Here is a 23216-nt window from a genome sequence, read left to right on the forward strand (position 1 = left end):
CCTCAGAAGATTACCTCCAAGGAATTTAGAAGTGTGGGCGCTAACTCTACGGATGACAAGCTCAGAAGCTGCGGGCCAATGAATTCGTGTTCATGCATGAGTCACGTGATTGTGCCATGTAATTTCTGGAAGTAGTGTTTTGAGTCCAAAAATAAGGTTTCTTACTGCAGTGACCTCATGATGACCTTGACCCCAGTTTGGTCATGTGACATGTTGGGGCTGGGCTACTGATACTTTTGACAAAGTTTGGTTGAAATCGGTCGAAATATGTAGGAGCAATAGACAATGTCAACGTTTGTTACTAACTAACGAAGAGATACGATGATTTGTTGAGCTGCTATCCCGCAAAATGGTTCTGTAAGGGGTTGTGAAGTGCAGAATTCTAAGAGGGATAATGTACATGTAGTGACCTAGCAAATTCAATTTTTAATGTGAATAATTTCACAGAGCAGGTTTAAAGCTATAGTCCATCATTTGCAGCCATCCGAAAAGTAACTGGCGTAATTATTGTTGAAAAACAAACTTGGTTGAAAGATAGTAAGTGGACTAAACTCCCTGTGAAATTATTCTCTCTGGGAAGCTGTCATTTTGAAGTAATCAACGAAAGAAGACCTTTCCAACGGTGCGTCTTACGATGCACCGTAGGAAAATTTAAATTAGTAGTTCGTTTTGTTATTCGGCGAAGCGCGCGCAAGCATTGGCACGACGCACACGCGGTTGCTATAATTCGTCGGATCAGTGCACGACGTCGCGTATAGCTGCAATTCCAAACAATTCAAAACATGATTCAGCAACTTTTGATTTTGGGGATCCTAGAATGCTGTTTTTCTCGGAATATACAGCTGAAGCTTAGCTGAAACTTCATCAGGTTAGTTGTTCAGTATCCTTCATTAGATTTTGAACACTTTTGTTGCTTCAAACGAACAAAATGCACAAATTACAAATGATGGACTATATCTTTAATTGAAGGGGTGGTCTTTTACCATAACCACAATGGTTTTTTCCAAAAAAAAAAAGTCTTGAAGGTAAAATCAATAAAACAAAACAATTGTAATTGTATCACAGACATTGGATTGGCAGTGGTAAACTGTGAAGTTTTTTCTCTGAATATGAAACACCTTCACAAGATAATTTTGAGGACTTGCAGCTGTTCTGGTTATTTTATCAGGTCTGATTTCCTTCTGATTCCGTTGTCAAATTGTTATTTAATACTTCCGTTGTGCTGAGTGGCTTCATATCCACGTTCACATTCCGAGTTGCCAAATTTGGGTCCGAGGTTGAAACTGGCTCTGCCACCTCTTGCAGTGTTGTTACATCCCCTGAGGTAGAGGTTGATGAACTCCGACCTTGTGATGAAACAGCAGGCGAGTCAGTTTCGCCAGATGTGTGAGTTGAACTTTGACCTTGTGGGGCCTTAGTCTCTTCTCCAGGAGTCGGGTTCGTCGACTCATGGGTTTGTGAACTGGAGCCGAGTGTTAATTCATGCGAAGTTTCGGTTCCGGATGCCGTGTTTGTTTGACCGGGTTCTCGGGGAACTTTTTCTATGGGTGGGTTTGGACCAGATGAGACCGGGGTTGTCTCCGTATCGTCCAATGACGATGAAGGATGACGCTGTGACTCGGCCTTCTTTGCCGCTTCCGCCGCCTCCATCTGGGCTTCGTAAGCCGCCAAGTTGTCCGTTTCCAGTTTCTCGACCAGCTCTTCGAGTTTCTTGGACTTGCGTAGTTCGTTCTCCCGGATGATGGTGCACAGATGCTCTGTTAATGCCTCCTTGTGCTCGGACGCCTTGTGGAGGCTCATCTTGGCCGTCACAAACTCGGCCTCTGCCTTCTGGTACCTCTTCCTGAAAAAATTAAATAACATTATCACTTCAGGGTACTGTTTCATCAGTTAAGCAGAAACATATTGCTTAAGAAATTTGCATGCTAAGCACAAATAGTCTGGGAACCAGTCACAATAAATACGTCCGCAATTTGGGATTGTGTACAAAACATATGGGAGTCTTCCTAAAAAGTACAAAGAAAAGAGGGACAATAGAACGTCCACAGTGGGAGGTCGATACACAACTGTGTACTGACATATGGGTACTTACAGGGTACTGAGAACAAAGAGCAACAATAGGGTCAATAGTACCTGGCAAGTTGGTCTTTAGAAATCTTGGTACCCCACAGCAGAAAACCCACAGCATTAGGGATTTCAATAGAAACAAAGGCGAACAATGATAGGGAAGTAAAGTAGAGAATAGTGGTACCCCATAAACCCCACGTGTCAAGTGAGTTTGTTTATGCATTCAATAGGGGACGTTGAAAAATAGGGGACGTTGAACAATAGAGGACAATAGGGTCTCCGATTCCCGAAGGCTCCCCAATTTCCGCTCGTGTACAAAACATATGGGAGGTCTAAACTACAAACTAAAGAGGGACAGTAGGGGGTCCCCAATTGCAGGCATATACATACTTCTGTGTATGTGTGTAGAAGTGCAGTGTGCATGTGTGGGTTAACCCTGAAAATCCTAGCCAAACCCCAGCCCCTCTGACAAGAACCATATATGTTTGTGTAATAAAATCACAGTGAGTCTAGCTGACCAATACTCATAGCCAGGGTCGATACGCATTTTTACTCAGAAAATATTTTCTGCACTTCGCAAATTGTTCTACTTATTAGCCCTGAAAAAGATAAGCTCTCTACGTACTGTGCTTCAGAGTAGTGTCGGCTTGCCTCCTCTATTTTGTCGCGCAGGATGTTGACGTCGGTGGTCAGGAATTCCTCAATCGTACTCAGCTCCTTCTGGATGAAGGCAAGCCTCTTGACTTCGGCCTGGGTTTTCTTCTTCCTGTAAGAACCAAGAATACAGAACCAGAGATTGAAATTCCATGAATAATGCATGTGTAGCCATGAATTTGGGTCACAAGAATTAACGTTCATCATGGAGCAAATTCAACAAAGATTACGATCAACTATGGGCTCCGTGCGCCAACGAAAGAGGGCGCCCTTTTACCTAGCAACGACGTCCCATGGGCGGGACATTTAGCTGGTTGACACGCACCGTTCCTTGTGTGTGACGCATGTACACCAGGGGATTTGCACTATGTACACGCAGTTGTACGGCCGCGCGTCGTGGCAAAATTGCAGTCAGGCAAGATGGCGTCGGTCGGTCACCCCCTGTACTTTGTTTGCCGGTGGAGGGGTACTTGTGAACGGAGCGGATAGGTTCTGATCGTATGACGCTAAAGTACCGCGTGATCATCCGGTTTCCCCATGATCGGCCACCATTGCAGAAGGCAAGCGTTTGGTTGGCAACCATGGCGTGTGCTATAAACTAGACAGTCGGGCTTACTTTCAGTTAAAGGGAAAATACAACATTTGCAAACATCAAAAAATAAAACTACCAAATCATTTTGAAATACCTTGCTGGACTGTTAGTGAATGAGAGTGTAAAGCATCCTGTAAAATCATGGCACCTGGTATACTGTCATTTTCAAGAAAAGTGGTATTTTTGTATCAATTTCCAACGCTGATCGGCCGATCAGCGTAACTTACATCACAAATCACCCACTACAGCGCACAAGTTGACCAATGCTCCTTGTTTTAACCCCTTCAACTCAGCCCTGTGTAAAATCGATTGCCGGCGATCGAAAATGTCAGAGAATTTGTATTTTGTGTTTGCTGCCCTTTTTTGACTCATGTCTGATACCATTTTTGAGCTATCTAGACTGGCTACCCAATGGTGTTGTTTGTTTTCGTATCTGAACGGTACGCTTTCACAGGTGAAGTGAAAAAGACGTTGGGCCTCTGTTGTTTACCACGCGTGGTTTGTTATGACCGTTTGTCATATACAGTGAATTCCAGTACGCTCTTTGTCACCTGTCATATTTGGTATATAACTCACACAGTACAGTACTAATGAAAATAGTCCTAGAAATTAACTTAGTAAAAAAAAAATAAAAAATTAGGGCCGAGTTTAAAGGGTTAATAGAACACAAGACCTCAATAAAAACGTGTTGTACAATGTAGTGTTACAATTCTTGCCTTCTGTGCCCCCCCCCCCCCCGCCCCGTTTTCTGACCTGTCAGCGATGGCCATTGCCAGTAGGTTCTTCTTTCTCTGGTTCTCGTCTTCGATTTCCTTCTGTCGCTGCTGAAATTCCTCCAGTTTGGTTAACTCTCGGCTGTGAACACAAATTTCACAAAAGTTGGATAAATAGTATTATCAAATGGCTGTATGGCTCAATTGTAGTCAAAACCCTTAAAAGTTGTGAACTCTTTCTAACAAGTTGTTCATCACAAAACAAGTCACAAGGAATTAAAATGAACCGTAAAATAAACTAATAGTGGGTATTTATAAAGCATGCATATCAACCAGGACTGGTGCTCAAGGCGCTACATCATTATTACCCCTGCTCACTGGGCCAATTAAACATTCCAAATACCATCTCAGCTCCCTGGGGAGTATACAGCTAGACGCAGCCTGTTAGGCGCAAGGAAGCTAATTCAATCACAATAACCATCTCTGCCCTCACAGGTACCCATTTACTCCTGGGTGGGGAGAAGCAATGCGTGATAAAGTGCCTTGCCCAAGGGCACATGCATCATGTCCCCAGGCTGGACTCGTACCCACAACCTGCAGCTTTACCTGCAGACCATGAATCCAATGCCCTTAACCACGAGGCCAAAGCATTCCACACCCATCCTCGTGTCATGAATCCAATGTTGCTTGTGATCTCACTTGTGACTGGACTTGACTACAACCCTATGTTAACCTTTTCACACTAGAGCCTCTCAAACCGGGTTGAACTCAACCCTGGGCGAACCCAGTGCCGCCCCGGGTTGACTTTTTGATTTTTCAACCCAACGTTCAACCCCGCATCGTTTCACACTTGTTTCATGCAAATCAAGCTTATCATGCTCAGTTACTACTGTTTTGAACCCTGGCAAGATTTTCAACCCGGGTTAAAAATCTCAACCCTGGTCTAGAGCAGGGTTGAGTTCAACCCGGGGTGAAATCAATCTCGGGGGTTGACGCAGGGTTGAAATTCTTCAAGTGTGAAACGATGCATGTTCTCAACCCTGCGTCAACCCCGAGATTTGTCTAGTGTGAAAAGGGCTATAGAGGCATACAGGGTCAAACTACCAAATTATTATCAAAAAAACTTGAATGAAACACTTGTGGGGGGGGGGAGGGGGAGGATTCTACTGCAACATTTCAGTTGTTTTTTTTTGGGGGGGGAGGGGTGCACCTACTGGACACTGGGAATTTAGGGGTGAGATAATGTCCCCTGCTACGACTATTAAAATAACAGTTTTGCAAATACCTCAATCCTTCTTTCTCGTTTAGCTCCTTCCCGATTGGTGCCTCGCTCTTATTTGCTGTTCCATCGGCTGTCCTCTCCCTGGCCGATCCATCAGTTGTTGTCCCTCCCCCTGACGCATTCTGTCCCTTGCCTGAATTAGTTCGTGCCTTTTCTCTTGATGCATCAGATTGTTGATCGACAGGGGTTCGTCGATCTGATTGGTTACCCTGAACAGGGGGTTTGGTACCATCCGAGTCGTGATTGGACGGCGCCCCGTCAGGGCCAGGTGTTTCTGTTAGACTTGTTCTCTGATTGGTCCGTTGTCTTTGTTGCTGAGGCAACTGTTTCGGTTTGGAGAGCATCTGGCTCTGGTTGAGCGACAGGGGTTCCGTTCTGTGGGCGGGGTTTTGGGCGGGCGGGAGTCCCTTCCCCCTCTGGGGTGGGGGTCTGGTTGTCTGGGGTCTGTTGCGTTGACTGTGGCTTTCATTGGCTCTTCTGACTGGCTGGTGACTGGCGCCAGGCTCTACAAATAAAGACACAAAAAGACAATATGTTAAAGATGTGTTCCCTGTGCCACTTCGAGTTTGATCTGGATCGCATCACATTTAGTGTAACGACTGAATTCTTTCTTTACAAAAATTTAAACAATTTGCGGCTCAACAATAATTTGGCTCTCGCACGGCAGGTTCATTTGTGCACAAAACGAAAGCCCTTTTTCAGTGGGTTACAGACAACCAAAAATAAGGAAAAAAAAGTATTTTTTTTTTGTAATTGGACTGTTGGCACAGTCCGATCGTATTTCAAGCAAGCACTGTGACTAGTCAACTAGCCTGTGCAAAAGGCATGGAAGGGGAAGAAGATTGATTTTGTGACTGTCTGTGACTGTTGAGATAGCAGGAGGGGTTATGTTTTTACCTAGCCCCATAAATGTGGCCAATTTACTGGACTTCCTCCATAAATAAAGGCCACACTTCCACCATGTACAAAAACATGTTGAACTTTGTCAAATTTTGATTTTCACATTTAGGCTTAGTTTGTAGTTCATTTTTGCTTTAGAAGCATACTCGCCCTCTTTAAAGGCTAATCAGAAAGTGCTGCCTTTTTCAGATGTCTAATTTTCGTGAAATTTCCAGATTCGTTTGCACACGTTTGCGTATCAAAATTTCAACATGGAATTTCATGAAAATTAGACATCTGAAAAAGGAAGCACTTTCTGATTAGCCTACAGTATATTGAGGGTGAGCTGAGTATGCTTCTAAAGCAAAAATAAACTACAAACTAAGCCTACATGTGAAAATCAAAAGTTGACAAAGTTCGACATGTTTTTGTACATGGTGGAAGTGTGGCCTTTATTTACGGAGGTAGTCCAGTAATTTGGCCACATTTATGGGGCTAGTTTTTACCTTGCTCGGAACCCGATTTCAAGCGCCGCAGCTGTTCATCTGTGAATCCCGTCCACGCCATGGCCCGCCACTCGTGCTGTTGAAGATGAACAAAATATTGGCAGATAAAGTCATTCTATTGAATATTTGCAGAATGCAATCTTAAAACTCTGGGCAATGGATTCGCCTAGACTGTATGGTTGTGCGCTACTGTTGAATGCAATTTGGATACCTTGCGCTTGTTGTTTCAACTTGCAAATTTAAACTTACGCATTACTCGATTAAGAACGGCCGAGTGAGGCACGAAGCTAGCTGCATACATCATCTGTCATGTCTGTCATGGCCTTTAATGGCGGGAGTTAAGTTGTTTCTTGAGTTTTGTGACAAAATTAACATTGTAGGCCTATATTGTCATGATATTCCACTTTGGAACTCCATCCCAGCCACAGTGCATGCTGCACCCAGTCTTGATGCATTTCGGACTGGATTGCTCACCGTGGCTTTCTAAAACAAAGTCCAGACTTCACTGTAAATATCTCACCGTAAATTTTTGGGTTTTTTGGGTTTTTTTTTTGGATTTTGTTCTGCACCTACACGTACACTTTGTAAATGTGTTAAGTCTACACTGGTCCACACCGTGCATGCCAAGCAAATTGACGAGATATCCAATTGGACGCACTGTCAATTATCGAAGTAGAAGTAGAAGTGATACTGATACTTGGTATACTTGGTATACTTACTTGATTCAATGATTGTCTTTCTTGGTCACCGAACAGGGAAAAAAACGGAGCAACTATAGAATGCAGGGCCACGCCGGAGCAAGGTTTTTTATTTTGCCTGGAGGCGTGGATGGATAGGAGTAATAGATATGCAAACCTGCAAAAAGTGCTAAGTACAGCGAATGCACTTGTCTTCTAAGCTTCTCATGAAGGATCGGAAGGGAGGGCGTGCTTGTAAATGTGTTGGGGGCACGGTACGGATCAGAGTCGCGGAGTGGCGGAGGCGCAGAGTCGCGGAGTCGCAGAGTCGCGGGGCACTGGAGTGGCGGAGGCGCGGAGTCGCGGAGTCGCAGAGACTCGCGCTGATAGAGGGCGCAATTCTCGGCGGAATTTTTTTGAGAACGAAGCATCCATATCATATCCATTTTAAATGGGCTCGCAAATTAGGAAGGGAGGAGGGCGACGGGGAACTGTCTGGAGTGGCGGAGGCGCGGAGTCGTGGAGTCGCAGAGACGCGCACCGATAGAGGGCGCAATTCTCGGAGATATCGACTGCGGCTCCACGGTACCACTCCACGATCGATTTTCGGAGGTAGGTCGGCTCCACGCCTCCACGCAGCCGTACGGAGGCGCGGATGTAGAGTAAAGTGGCCCTGCATAGTTGTACCCAATTTAGACGTGTAGACGTCGGGGGAAATTGTCAGGTCGGGGAACCAGACTAGCAAAAAAACCTCCCCCCCCCCCCCCCCCCTCAAAAAAGAAACAACAACTTGGGGGCCTAACACCTAATAGGCCTAAATAAACAATAAAAAAAATATGATGAAATAATTAGACAATCCCAAATATTAACAATACTTTCTCCATAATTCACTTAACAACTAGGCTAACTAACCATCAAAATATAAGCCTAAGCTATGATCCAACAGGAAAAACAAAACAAACTCACCGCCGCACTGCCACTGCCACGTTCACTGATTTGGGGGATCAGAGATTAGGAACTGCGCCCTCAAGAGACAAAACTAGGCCGATTTTAAACTGGTTTCTCACATCCTTCGTCCTATTCAATTTGTACGTACGCGAGAAGGTCCACTGGTATTCACCGTATTCACGCATTAGCAAACAGCACACGACAGGCGCCTAGGCACGTAGGTAATAAAATCCGGGGTATTTTTCTCGGTTATTTAAACTTATTTTGTTGTGCTTCGGCGCAACAATAGATTAAGTTTTAAGATTTTGTTTTTAAGTATTTTCCATGATTGTCACACCTGTGCAGAACAGAGAAATAGCTGAAATATTGAGGGTTTTTTGCAAGTGATATTGAGACTAGTTTGACTTTGAAAGATGAACTTCGACGAGGGCGCCCTCTATTTCAGAACGGACATGTTTTTGTTTGGGAGGGGGAAGGGAGGGAGGGGGCGGGGTCGGGGTCGGAGGGGGTGTGGGGATGGAGTTACACCTAGTGTAGGAAGACGGGACAGTAGTGGGGCTAACATGCTAAGGCCAGTTTTGTTGCGTTGAAATTGAATAAAAGTCTTGTGTTGTGTATAGGATGGGAAAATTCGGCCAACTGATCACCACTTACCTGCCGCCAAACATCCAAATTTTCAACTCACCTTGTGATTTCAACCAAGAGGAATCCAGGAAACAGTGGACATGAGAAAAAAAATTAGTAAAAATGTGTTTTTAGAGCACATTTTGCATGCACATGTAGTGCAGATCTGAGTTGAAGCAGCCGGTCAAAACTGATTGAAGTGTCTGGAACAGCGATACGTTATACGCATGACATCGATAACCATGACGTCGCATGAGCCGGCCAATGATAGTGCAATACGTCATTATGAATATTTATTTTCTCATGAATATTTAGTTTATTTCAATGGATACTTCAAATACGTCCAAAGCAAAGTCCAAAGATTGATTATTGCAACAGCGATCGTGCGCGGCCTAGCGGTTGAGAGTCTCGTGTATCAAGCAAGCGTCCGAGGTTCGAATCTCGAAGAAGTGAGTGACTGATTGATAAATAGAAATTAAGGAAAGGAGAGGGTGAAAGTAGAGGAGGGAAAGTGGAGGGAATAACCATAAAAGATCTAACTTTTGGCGCTAGAAAATTGATTGAAAAAAAGTGGTGATCGGGTAGCCGAATTTTTCCTATAGGATTGATAATTTAAGGTCTAGTAAAGTTGAATTGAATTTCTTTGTAAATAATTTGACTTCATCTACAGTTCCAGCCAACTCGGGTCCAACTCCTCCGACCATGGCGGAAAGTGGGACACCAGAGGACGATCTGAGCGTGCCCCGCGCTGCGCTCAACAAGATGATCAAGGAGCTGCTGCCCTCGGTCCGTGTCTCCAACGACTCGCGAGAGCTGATCAATAACTGCTGCACGGAATTCATCCACCTGATCTCGTCCGAAGCCAACGACATGTGCAACAAGAGCCTGAAGAAGACAATTTCTCCGGAACATGTGTTAGCTGGTGAGATGTTATGTCAGTCCTAGCAATAGTTGGGATCTCCTACCTATAGTTACGACGTCCTAATTGTAGTTCGGGTCGTCCCAGGTATAGTTAGTCCAAAATATAATCTAGGCCTAAATTTATGCATGGCTGAGCATAAACAACACAAGGTCTGGCCCAAGACCTTGACACAGTGTATCCTGCAAAATCTGCCGTACATTTTTGACATATAGCCTCAATCCTGCAAAATCTTCCGTTTTGCAAAGAAGATTTTGGAGGATTTGGGAAAGTTTTAATACTGCTCTCTTTCGTTGTGAATTTTAGAAATGGAAAGGCCCTAAATATCACTTGACATTGGTCTATTAAACTGATTATTTTGTTCATTTTTCACAGCCCTAGATAGCTTGGGATTCGGAGCCTACCTCGAAGACTGCAGATCAGTTTTGGAAGAATGTAAGACGGTCGCCGCTAAGAAGAGGCGCGCTAGTAACCGATTAGAAAACCTGGGAATACCAGTGGAGGAGTTGCTACGGCAACAAGAGGAATTGTTTGCTCGGGTAAGTGAAGAAGAAAAAAAAAATGTGTCGCAACAATTTTTTTTCAAATTTTTTTTATCTTCTCCTATATATTCCTTTGACCAAAACTAAAAACTGAATCGGCAGCTCAGTTGTCAAAAGAAGTTTCAGGGAGGGATATTTTTTCTCAATTTTTTCAAATCACAAAAAAAAAAAAAAGATTAAATGTCTTGTCAGTTTCCCTTCATGGAAATATTAAAGGGAAACTACAACATTTGCAAACATCAAAAAATAAAACTACCAAATCATTTTGAAATACCTTGCTGGACTGTTAGTGAATGACAGTGTAAAGCATCCTGTAAAATCATTGCACCCGGTATACTGTCATTTTTAAGAAAAGTGGTATTTTTGTATCAATTTCCAACGCTGATCGGCCGATCAGCGTTGGAAACAACTGGCTTTTTTTTCAAATACTGGCCCCAATTGACCATCGCACTTGTTTGCAATCGATTACAAACCTATGAACGGGTACGAGCCAGCTAGACTGGTTCCCTGACCTTACAATTCCCTAATGTATGTAAACTGCTTTGTTTCTTCTTATATGGAGTCAGGGAACCAGACTACAGGAAAATGATCGTTTTTCTTGGTTTTTATAGCATTTTCGAACCCAAAACCTCAAAAAAGTCAGTGTAACTATATTTGCTATATATTTCCAACCCCCCAATTCAATCCATTTCTGAAAATTACAGCAAAAGCAAATGATGTTTATTCCCTTTAAAAGTTGTGAAGGCTCAGAAACTCCTGAATTTTGAATGGTTCGTTTTTGGTTTTCAGGCAAGAGAGGAACAAGCCGTGATCGAGCAAGAAGAATGGTCGCAGCTGCAAGCAGCACAGGCAGCGCAACAGCAACAACTTCTTCAACAACAGCAGCAGCAACAGGGCAACGGCCATGTGCAACCGCCTGCGCCAGCAAACCATGCCCAGGACAGTGCTACGTGAATCTTCAATATGTAAAATAACGTCGACAGTGAAATTGGACACTATAGGATAGCAGTGGATTACTTCAGCCAATGAAATCATCTGTTCAATGGCTCATCAGTTTCACCAGTTATTTATGTGTAACCATTCAGCACTCCATGCCCAAGAACCATTAAGTTTTAAGTAAATAGGTCTGGGAACTAGACAAGGCAATGTGAGAAGCTCTTGGAAGTCTGCGCTTGCCTTTAGGACAAACAGAACAATGAGCCAGTAAGGAATACCGGGTTCGAATCCAGCCAGCGTCAAAACTTCCACTTGGATTGTTTTTGTTATTGCACCAATCGTTGGAAAAGATAATCTTCTGACAGTCCCTAACCCTGCTAAATGCAACGGAAAGCAACACTGGTAAAAAGTTGTTGCATACTGTTGCATTTAGCAGCCAACTCAAGTCGTTGTGCTTTTGTTGCATCTTGTTGCATTTAGCAGGGTAACTGCTCATAGTGCATGGGCCGGTGTAACAAAATCTACTGTTGCATCTTGTTGCATTTACCATGGTAACTGCTTGGTGCCAAGGCAATACAACAGAATTTGCATTTGGTTGCATTCACTACGGTAAATGCTTTGTGCTAAGGCTGATACAACAGAATCCACTGTGGCAGTTTGTTGCATTTAGCAGGGTAACTGCTCATAGTGGCAAGGTGATACAACATATACCGTTGCATTTGATTGCATTTAGCATGGTAACTGCACATAGTGCCAAGGCTGATACAACAGAATCCACTGTTGCAGCTTGTTGCATACAGGGTAACTGCTCATAGTGCCAAGGCAATACAACATCCACTGTTGCTTTTGGTTGCATTTACCATGGTAACTACTTGGTGCCAATGCTGGTGCAACAGAATCCACTTTTGCATCTTGTTGCATTTAGCAGTGTAACTGCTCATAGTGCCAAGGGAATCCACGGTTGCAGTTGGTTGCATTTATCATGGGTACTGCTTGGTGCCAAGGCTGGTATGTACTAGGTTCACTGGATTCGTCGTGGAAAACTTGTGGAATTTCATTTTAAGATTTCTGTGGTAACCCTGACCAGATATGCCAGGGTATTTTTTTTTCTATTTATATAATCTTTTCCTATTTTACTTATTTGCCTTATAAAACAAAAATGCAAGGCATTTTTAAGAACTTTTTAAGAATCTCCTAGCAATTGTTTGGAAAGATGAATGTCCAGCTGAAATGGTTTCATTTTTACACAAATTGTTAATGGTTTCATATTAAATTCCTCAGATAATTGTACAAGAAATGTATCAACTTGTGTTCCTTATTTCGGTACAGGTGTTTCTTGGACTGGTGTAATCGAAGTTATTTTATTTGACTCACACTGATGCCCGATTTCTGTTATTAAAAAAATAGTCCCTCCCCTACAAACACAAAAGATGTTGAAAAAGTCACAGGATTTTCCCTCAAGTTCCCCCAGGTCTCCTGCCAATTTCTTGTATCAAAATATTGTCCCATCTAAACGAAAAACGTTCAGGTGTTGGGTATCTATCCCTTCCCCCCACCTCTCTCAAGAGCAAGAAGAAAAGCCGATAACCTTCATCCAAAAAATATTGAACAAGTTCTGAGCTTTAAAAAATCAGACAAAATTGCGTGACTCAAATCCTGACCTTCTGTCGTCGATTGGTGGCGCTATTCTCCATTTGCACGTGGTGCACTGTGTACATGTGATTTAATTCTGCAGGAAGAACTGCACGCACGGCCGGCGGAGACTTCTACCCAGCAACCAACGTAAACATTGGTGAGCCCCCGGCCCCACTTCGGTTCTGTGGATAGTTGAACAGAATAAAACTAGATCAAAGCAAATGCTTGGCGATATTTTCATGGAAAAATTCTCATATCTGGCCATCACTTGCACTTGACACCCTGTGCACTAGCTCTACTGAGTGGAGCGTTGAATTACGGGTACCCCTCCATACAAACGCTCCACCGATTTGCCATACTTTGGTAGCACCATACACGGTCGTCATGACGGTATGCATTTTGTGCATGCCCTCGCGAGGACAAGGCCCAAAAAAACTGATAAAGAAAATACAAATGAGGAAGACAGTAACCCTGGATAGATCCACACATTCATGACATTCCATATGACCCCTCAAATTGTTTCAAACAACCGGTAATTTTGAAAAAATAACAAAATAGTCTGAACTTACCGCTCACAATTAAATGTGTCTGCCGAGTTGCACAGTCTATTTCACTGACATGACTGATGCATAATTCATTGCGCGCGTGTGTGACGTCACTATTGAAGAAAAACAAGTCGCGCTTAATCAATGACTGTTTCATGTACTGATATGTGCCCCGCACCAAAAACCCCCAGTCAGACGGCGCGGGGCACATATGACTACATAAAACAGCTATTGAGTAAGCGCAACTTGTTTTTCTTCAATAGTGACGTCACACACGCGCGCAATGAATTATGCATCAGTCATGTCAGTGAAATAGACTGTGCAACTCGGCAGACACATTTAATTGTGAGCGGTAAGTTCAGACTATTTTGTTCTTTTTTCAAAATTACCGGTTGCTTGAAACAATTTGAGGGGTCATATGGAATGTCATGAATGTGTGGATCTATCCAGGGTTACTGTCTTCCTCATTTGTATTTTCTTTATCAGTTTTTTGGGGCCTTGTCCTCGCGAGGGCATGCACAAAATGCATACCGTCATGACGACCGTGTATGGTGCTACCAAAGTATGGCAAATCGGTGGAGCGTTTGTATGGAGGGGTACCCGTAATTCAACGCTCCACTCAGTAGAGCTACCTGTGCACATGAGACTGGTCTGAAAATTTCAACAACAAAAAAGAGTAGGGCCTAGGCCTAAGACTATGTAAGTGTTTTCTCAGTAGTAGGCCTAGTACTAGTAGTATAGTAGTAGCCTACTATTACTAAGTACTAGGCCTTGATAAATGTGACTTTTTAGGACATTTCTTATGGCCAGATATGGGAAATCTTTCCATTTCCATTTTATTTTCTATATTTTATCGTTATGACAGTGATGCATGTCATTATTATTAATATTATTATAATTATTATTTTATAAATAAAATCACAGTTATCATTAATATCATCATCACCTGATCATCGGATCATGAATCCACCATGAATCCCCATGATGATGATGATGATTTATGACTTCATTAAAGTTATTAATTTTATTATGATTATCACATGATCACCTAGAACTTAGAACAAAGAAGTAGATTGAGTAACTCCACCTCGTATGCTCATCGGGAATTCAACATACATGTATATTGAATATGTCAAATTCCCCATCAGCATATGAGCTGGAATTACTCAAGCTACAAAAATGTAACCCTCAACAACGACATTAGGGGGAGGCCCTCTGCTCTAGATCTACTGAGTGGAGCACTAGAACTTCACCACAGTTCTAGCGCTCCACTCAGTAGCTCAAACATGTAGACAAATTAAGAAACAAGTCTAATCATTCCAATAACAGTAGCAAATTAACACAATCATGACAAATGATGTTTAATTTAAAATTATAAAAGTAATGATTGGCCTAAATGAAAAATTAAAATATGATTTCTCCATAGCGTTCTTTACCAGAATGGCAGGATCGTCTCCCAAGAAAGCCAAGACGGTCCTGGACCTTGTGTTTGTGACAGGAAATGCAAAGAAGCTGGAAGAAGTGAGTGTAGATGAGCAGTCTGCAACTCCCTGATCCTGAGATGAAATCATCAAAAAAGAAAAACCTGCAAAATAACTCAACTTTCAACTGAACTTTACTTGAGCTAAACTTTCAACCAATGAAACAGTTTTAGTGTTTGATATTGTCCCCACATTGAATTTGAATGCGTTTCATTCTGTAAATTTGTGGTTCACTTTTTTTCCCGTCCCTGTTACATCTGACATCTATGATTTTATAATTCTGATGCACTTCTTAATGCAGTCATCCTCCAAGAGTGATTATGAATAGCAAACTACCTACCCTACAACAAAATTATCTTTTGGAGTCATTCTTGATGATACTTAAGATACAAAGTACCAAGGCAACAGGGACAGGAAAAATGTCACAGTTTGCACCCTAAATTTGTAGGACACGTGGCAAAGAACATGTCGCAGCGAAGTAATTCCATTGTAAATTTAAACTTGGGTGTTTTCAATTAAAAGTTGTTTAACTGTTTTAAGTTTAAAATCATTTTGGCAATATACCATTAATTTTTGAATGATTGGCCTGCACTAGCATATTTAAAAATCAGTCTAAATTTGAAAATCATTGACTTGTCCAGAATCAGATATCAGTTTTCGACTTAATTTTTTGTTTCATATTGTACATAATTCACCTTAAGTACTCATACTTTGCCTGCTGTTTATTTGACAAAAACAATAATTGACCATGTTTTTTTTTTACAAGTTTTTTCCCCTTTGTGCATTGTTTTAAACAGGTAATAGCCATTCTTGGTGACAAGTTTAATGTGACGTCCCGAAGCATCGACCGTAAGTTTCGGACAAGATTTGGAACTGTTCAGATTAATATTCTTATTGATTAAAAGGCACAAAAGACTTTTCATGCACTTTGTTCGTTCCCAAAAATAACACCACTCAAAATCCAAAGAGGAATGTTTATATCCAACCTGCTGAAGTTTCAGCTCAGTGGATATTACACCTTTTCAGAAAATATAAAAAAAAAAATGCACAACCTGTTGATCACGAAACACGATTTTTCAATTAGCACTTTTTTCCCCAAAAATCAGTCAACTGACAGATCGTTGGAAATCGCCTAACTTTTATGAAGTGTTAAAGTATTGTGTCACAGACAGCACTGTGGAGAGCAGTGAAGCGTGACTGAATCTGCCTGCTTGCCCTGAGCTTATAACCACACAAAAGGATTGTGCAGGGATTTGAAGTGTTATCCATACTCCTCAGAAGATTACCTCAAATGAATTTGAAGTATGGGTGCTAAACTCTGGTAGTATCGAAAACGAAGACCCCTAAAACGAAGACCGAAGACCCACTCGAAAACAAAGACTCACTCAAAAACGAAGACCGTTTTCGAGTGAGTCTTCGTTTTCGAGTGGGTCTTCGTTTTCAAGTGGCCCTTTGTTTTCGAGTGGATCTTTGATCTTCGGTCTTCATTTAAGGGGTCTTCGTTTTCGATACAACCGCTAAACTCTATGGGTATCAGTGGTTTAGCAAAACTTGAAGGGTTGCGAAGTGCAGAAGACTAGGAGGGTTAAAAACGAAAGCAATTTCAGTTTAAAATATTTATTATTTGATTTTTGCAGTTCCAGAATTTCAAGGCGAGCCGGACGATATATCGATAGCGAAGTGCAAGGAAGCGGTCAAACATGCAAGTATTATGCATTAACCCTATGCAATTACACATTCTGTGCCAAGTTGTCCTTAGAGTCAAAAGTCAATCAAGTGACTGTTTTCAACAGTTAAGAGCTCCCAGCCTACTAAAAGCAGGATTGACTGGCTGTGACTGTTTATGTAACTTGATACAGCTGTGCTTTGATTGTAGGTGATTGATACGCCAGCTGTGCCTACCACTAGCATGCTTTTGTCTGTTGACTGAATTTGACTAGTCACAGTGCTTGCTCGAAATATGATCTGACTGTTGGTGACTAGCCTGTGTAAAAGTCATGGCAGGGGAAGAGGATTGAAGTGGGCGTCCGTGAATGTACAGTGAAAGTTCGCTCACAGTGGTCTTTATTTAACTCATTTTTTTTTCACATTTGTTAAAATTAAATATCTCGAAAGTCCAATACCCCAAGTTTGTCAAATAGCTTTCTGTATGTACAAACAAACCACTTCGCATAAAATTTAAACACGAACCATTTTTCGTTCTTTAGGTGAAGGGCCCCGTCATTGTTGAAGATACCTGTCTATGTTTCAACGCATTAGGAGGTCTACCCGGACCATACATGTAAGTCTTTCTCTGAAAAATCTTTTTTTTTTTTTTTTTTTCATTATTTTTGGGCTTTTGTTTTAACTTTGAAACAAAGTTTGCACAATTCCAACTTTCCAAAATTTATACCAGTCTTCCTGATTTTATTGAGGATATATGAAGTTGGATCAAACTGTTGAATTTGTCCATCATCTCATTGAAAAAAGTCTTTGTTTTCTTTGTTTTGTGTATTTTTTATTGTAGAAAGTGGTTCCTTACAAAACTAGGTCCATCTGGTAAGTAGTCAATCCTTCTTTTTTTTTATCCCATGATAAAATATTTCTATATTCCCCCTTTGCAAGTTTGCATCCTTAATGATAATACAGGCTGGGAGGATAAGTCAGCCTATGCACTATGTACATATTTCTAGGTATGTACTAGCTGTACTATGCTTTGGCAGTCAATATTTTTATATTCCCCCTTACAGGTCTGCATCGTCTACTTGCAGACTGGGAGAATAAGTCAGCCTATGCACTATGTACATATTTCTAGGGTACTAGTTGTTCTATGCCATGGCAGTCAATATTTTTATATTCCGCAAATGCAGGTCTGCATCGTCTACTAACAGGCTGGGAGGATTATAGTCAGCCTACCACTATATGTACATATTTCTATGGCACTAGTTGTACTATGCCATGGCAGTCAATATTTTTATATTCCCCCTTTACAGGTCTGCATCGTCTACTTACTGGCTGGGAGGATAAGTCAGCCTATGCACTATGTACATTTGCCTACTCGAACGGGAACCCAAACGACCCTGTACAGACCTTCATAGGCAAAACGCACGTATGTTGCCCTTTGCACTTAACCCTTTAACATTCTTTATGTTGTCATAACAAATGCAAATACAGTAAACTCCGGCTAAACCGACATCGTACAACTCGTCAAATCGCTCAAGTCGGCCGTCTGATCCCGATTGTTCGTAATGCATTTCCATTGAATTTTGTATTTCTAAGTCGGCTTTTACAAGTCGCCATTTCTCTCAAGTCGTCGTGTTACTCTCGGTCCCCTTTCCATAAAAAGCATTACAAAATCCTTTGTGTAAGTCCGCATTCAATAAATCACACATTGGCATCGACTTCCTGTACTGCGCAAGAACTGTCGAGTGAAAAATGGTTTTGGCAAGAACTGTCGAGTGAAAAATGGTTTTGCACGGCCGTGATCGCTGCATGCATCGGTGTCAAAAAAGGGTGTCCTACTGCATACATCGCATAAATCGAAGCCAACTAGTGCAATGAATCATGTGTGCAAAAGGCCATTCATTAAAGTCGGCAAAATGACGACTTACAGCAGATGTCGGCATTCGTTTAAGTCGTCACAAATTTCCTGGTCCGGAGAGCCGACTTAGCCGGAGTTTACTGTATAGCGCTTTCCATCTTATCAACAATCTCAAAGCGCTTTACAATTATTACCCCGTTCATCAGGTCACGAGACCACGCGGCAGCCGATATCAGCGCACATTCGGTCCTCTACCCTCACAGGTACCCATTTATATACTCCTGGGTGGAGAGAGGCAATTGTAGTTAAGTGTCTTGCCCAAGGGCACAAACACCATGTTGCTGGCAGGGTTCGAACAATATACACGTATTATTCTGTAGCTAGCATGGGACCTGATCTCCCACAGTGGATTGTCACACATACATTGGATGCGGCGCCAGTCTTTTGTTGACTGCTTGGCTCAAAATTGGCCTGCTTGAAATATGGTAGAGACAATGCCAAAAACCGATGCTGCGTCAGACGTAAACATACATGGTTTTTAACATTTTCTCTGGTGAATATAAGACATTATGTGGATTTTCTGTGACGAAGACCTTTAAAATACATGTAAGTAAACCATCAAAATCTATGGAAGATAAAAAAATTGGAATATTAAAAAATCCTGAAGTCTGTTAAGCGGCCATGGCGGGAATCGAACCCGGTTCGGAGGTGCAAGTTGGAAAGAATGTAGTATCCAGACGCCACTTCAGCAGTTGTGTACAAAGTCAATAGAGAGTCAAGAACATTTTCTAAGTGTTTCCTAACAAAATTGGAAATGTTTCTCAGTCCCAGATTAATGTCTTTTCAATATTTTTGCAGTGACTGACCTTCATTGAGATCATATATGAAGAATAGCGGCGTCGGGTTGCAACATTCTTTCCGCAAGTTGAGTCGGTTACTTTTTGGATTGTTCGTTTTGACATTTCAGGGTACCATCGTGTCCCCGCGTGGCCCTCCAAGTTTTGGATGGGACCCTTGTTTTCAGCCAGACGGCTTCTCTGAAACGTAAGTCGGTTAAAATTGTGAGGTTTTCTCACTTTTTCCAGAAACAAAAATGTGCATTATACATGATATAATTATACTAACTCACCCAGTGTCACTTGTCACTTGCTGAAGTCTCACCTTGGCCCAAAAAGCTGAATTTGCTGATCTCCTAGTGCCAGAGTCCTTACTGTACTCTCACTGACCAATTGACTGACTGGCACATGTGAATTAGACTTGCAGAAGTCTCACCTTGGCCCAAAAAGCTGAATTTGCTGATCTCCTAGTGCAAGCCTAGAGTCCTCACTGTACCTATCCCACTGACTCACTGGCACATGTCAATTAGACTTGCATAAGTCTCACCTTGGTCAAAAAAGTTGCATTTGCTAGTCCTGGGTGCCAGCCTACAGCCTCTTTGCACCTATCTGATTGACTGACTGACTTGACTGTCACTTGGGAATTAGACTTGCACTAGTCTCACCTTGGCCCCAAAATTACTTATACCCGATACAATCTGGAACTTGTCCGGAACTCATGCTGGATATAAATTGAAACGGGCCCTTACTTTTTTTTCTTTTTTTTTCTCTTTCGCCCAGTTATGCAGAGATGGAGTCGGCAACAAAGAACAGCATATCGCACAGAGGAAAAGCACTGAAAATGCTTGCCGAACATTTCTTGAAAACGTCATGATGATAATTTGTTGTAATGTTATTGTATTTGTGGGTTTTTTTAAATCAGGGTTTGAAACTATTGTCTTTCTGGCAATTTGATAATGGAATTCAAAAACAACTTTTCTCTCCCAAGCAAAATTTATTTCCCTCAATTACAAACCAATATTATTTTCAAGGTTTTCCCAGAAATATTTTGTTTCGGGTAAAAAAACCACACTCACACACAAAGACGTTTGTTTATGGTGTAAATCAAGGATTTTCTTTTGTTCCTCTTCCCTTTTCCTTTGTACTCTAACTTTTTCACAACATCTCTGATTGGTTTTGTTCACGTTTTCTAATCGAGGTCGTCCATTGATGTTGCACATGTGTGGCCTCGATTTACACCATAAACAAACGCGCAAGCACTGACTTAGAAACACAAAGTTAGAAATTAGATCATGTTCATTAAAACATCCTTTAATTTAAATGATGTTTTTTATTGTATTTTTCTGTAATTTAGTTTTTGTACCATAGTTCAAATATGTACATATTTGTCTTGCTGGAAAAAAAAACACACTTTGGATTTCATTAAATTTCAGCAATTCCACTTTACAAGGGATAATTCGTGTTATCAAATATAAAAAATTACTCATATTCATCAGCTTTGTTTTCAGTCCAATACTGAGTTCATTAAACAATGGAACAATGTTCTACATGTCTTTAGATGACGTTTACGTAAATATAAAATACTGCTTGAGTTTTGTATAGCTTTGTATTAAATACATTTGGGCTTGACTGTTATAACAAAAATTGAGTTGTAAAATGACAGAATGCCTGCTTCAACGGGCAAGGTTTTTGGATCAAAATAAAGTCTCAATTTTTTGTGAGATATATCAAGTCTTTTTGTTTAGAGTCACTTTTTGAATTGTTTTGTTTCCAAGGTAACCAGGCAGGAGTACAGAACTGAAATTGAAAATCTTCAGAGATTGGTATCATAGGGAATATACAACATTTGCAAACATCAAAAAAACAAAAATACCAAGTTATTATGAAATACCTCACTGGACTGTTGCATGATAAAGCATCCTGTAAAATCATGGCACCTGGTGTGCTGTCATTTTCAAGAAAAGGGGTATTTCTGTACAATTTCCTGGAAAAACCTGGCTTTTTTCAAATACTGCTCCCAATTTACCACATAGTTAGTACGCATTTTGTTTGCAATCGATTACACACTAAATGAACAGGTACAAGACTGGTTCCCTGACCTTACAATTCCCTCATACTTGCTCCGTTTCATCTTAAGTGGGGTCAGGGAACCAGACTACAGGAACCTGATTATTTTTCTTGGTTTTTCCAGCATCTACGAGCACAAAACTTCAAACAAGTCAGTGTAACAATATTTGCTATAAAATGCTAACCCCCCAAATCCATTTCTGAAAATAAAAGCAAATGTTGTACATTCCCTTTAAATTTTGTATGAATTACAACTTGGGAAACATGTTCATCTGCCATTTTCCAAACACACACAGAAAAAGCCCTCTCCTATGACGAAGTGTAATTGGCTCTGAAGAGAGCCGTTGGTGAGAATAGGGTCTCGACGTTTCAAACAGTATACTCTGTTCGTCAATAACACTTAAACAAATTTGTTGTTCGTGGGACACTGACCGGAGAGTGTGCTTTTTGACCATAATGTCAGAGTTCAAAAGCCATTTTATGACATTTTCCGCTATCTGAAAAATCAACTTGCCCAATATTTCTGGCAAAAGCGTAGCGTGAAATAAAAGGTACTAAATATAGAGTGGTAAAAATTTGAAGACGATCTGAATTTTCGGTTAATACTAAGAAAACTAATGTAAGTTTGTTACGTGGCAAAATTATGGATATTTCTGAGATTTGTTTTTTTTTTAACTAAATATACATTCAATAATTGTCCGTTTAAAACCCATAACTATGGAAGTATATAAAAGAATTTGCATAATTACATAAGATATCAATAAATATATGTTCATAACAACCTCTGTACATTTACATGTTTAATAAAAACATGATTGTCTACTCTAGAAATTCGGCAGCATTATCTTAGCAGGTTGGTATTTGTGTCCTCCAGTAAGCTGCTTTGCCGAGTAAATAAAGCGAACAAACGAACACAAATACATCTTTTACCAAATAAACTGGAAGTCCTGAAGTTTACATAATTGGAATCTTCGATTGTTTGACTAAACTTGTGACCCGTCATCACAAAAGGAGCTTAAAGTCGGACTTTTTAAGAATTAAGATATTTACATATCTGGATTTTGCAGAACAAGAGCTTTCCGAGTTCAGAAACGGAAATAAAGACCGACAACTTAGTTAAAGTTGCAAAATTGATTCTTGAGAAAATGGCATTTAAAAATCCTGCAGTTGTGTGACAGTGAATGAACAGTCAACTTATAATGGACGGGATGAAATAGGTTTATAGACGTTTGACAGATCAAAAAATAAATGGAGAAAGGTAGAACAGGACTTACAGATCAAGGTTCACCTGAAAACAAAACAAGTACCAAGTGGTACAACCCACGGCGGACGGGTAGCAGCGAGGCCGGGTAACGTACGAAGACGGCTATACGGCACCGTCCGTGCACACGGGCCGTACCGGTACCTCGAGAGAACAGAACATGAAAATGAATGGGGCGTGATCTAATATGCAAAAAGTATGCAAATTAGACGCACGCGCAACAGTGTTTGCAAAACCGGTGTCACGGTCTCACTTCTCCGGCGTGCTAGCTTCTCCGGGTGGATTCGGCGGATAATTGAGCACGTTATAGTGCACGTTACATGAGCACGATTCATGCTCATGTGTCCACTGTGCTTACTTTTCCTAGGGCTGTTGAAGTCTACCAAGCCCATTAATAACACAGTGAAGGACACCTAAGAATGTGTTATGTAACACTTCCTGTGGGTCAAGTCATTCCATGGTCTTGCAAGCATTCTGATTGGTGTTCCCAGCGTCATGCATGAGTGTGTGTTCATGGAGGAATAATTAAGAA

General features: G+C 41.3%; 3 protein-coding genes across 4 annotated transcripts; 2 read left to right on the plus strand and 1 right to left on the minus strand.

Annotated features, from left to right (window-relative positions):
• Nucleotides 1-943: 943 nt before the first annotated feature.
• Nucleotides 944-13078, minus strand: LOC119719996 (RAB6-interacting golgin-like). 2 transcript variants are annotated; one of them, XM_038189491.1, is made up of 6 exons: nucleotides 13001-13078; nucleotides 6694-6769; nucleotides 5312-5813; nucleotides 4067-4168; nucleotides 2693-2833; nucleotides 944-1843 (listed from the first exon to the last, which is right to left on the minus strand). In XM_038189491.1, the coding sequence occupies exons 1-6, from the start codon at nucleotides 13055-13057 to the stop codon at nucleotides 1165-1167; spliced, it is 1557 nt and encodes a 518-aa protein (XP_038045419.1). In that variant the 5' UTR covers nucleotides 13058-13078; the 3' UTR covers nucleotides 944-1164. The 2 variants fall into 2 exon arrangements, with proteins under 2 accessions (XP_038045419.1, XP_038045420.1); XM_038189492.1 differs by lacking the exon at nucleotides 13001-13078 and adding an exon at nucleotides 8337-8432.
• LOC119719999 (protein Dr1-like) lies at nucleotides 8447-11374 on the plus strand. The gene is made up of 4 exons (XM_038189495.1): nucleotides 8447-8539; nucleotides 9613-9864; nucleotides 10237-10400; nucleotides 11193-11374. The coding sequence occupies exons 2-4, from the start codon at nucleotides 9645-9647 to the stop codon at nucleotides 11355-11357; spliced, it is 549 nt and encodes a 182-aa protein (XP_038045423.1). The 5' UTR covers nucleotides 8447-8539; nucleotides 9613-9644; the 3' UTR covers nucleotides 11358-11374.
• Nucleotides 13043-21088, plus strand: LOC119719998 (inosine triphosphate pyrophosphatase-like). The gene is made up of 9 exons (XM_038189494.1): nucleotides 13043-13131; nucleotides 14946-15040; nucleotides 15798-15849; nucleotides 16638-16702; nucleotides 17208-17281; nucleotides 17507-17538; nucleotides 17973-18088; nucleotides 19488-19564; nucleotides 20137-21088. The coding sequence occupies exons 2-9, from the start codon at nucleotides 14960-14962 to the stop codon at nucleotides 20228-20230; spliced, it is 591 nt and encodes a 196-aa protein (XP_038045422.1). The 5' UTR covers nucleotides 13043-13131; nucleotides 14946-14959; the 3' UTR covers nucleotides 20231-21088.
• The last annotated feature ends 2128 nt before the right edge of the window (nucleotides 21089-23216 follow it).

Source organism: Patiria miniata, unplaced genomic scaffold (genome assembly GCF_015706575.1).
Source record: "Patiria miniata isolate m_02_andy unplaced genomic scaffold, ASM1570657v1 HiC_scaffold_9, whole genome shotgun sequence".
NCBI lineage: Eukaryota > Metazoa > Echinodermata > Asteroidea > Valvatida > Asterinidae > Patiria > Patiria miniata.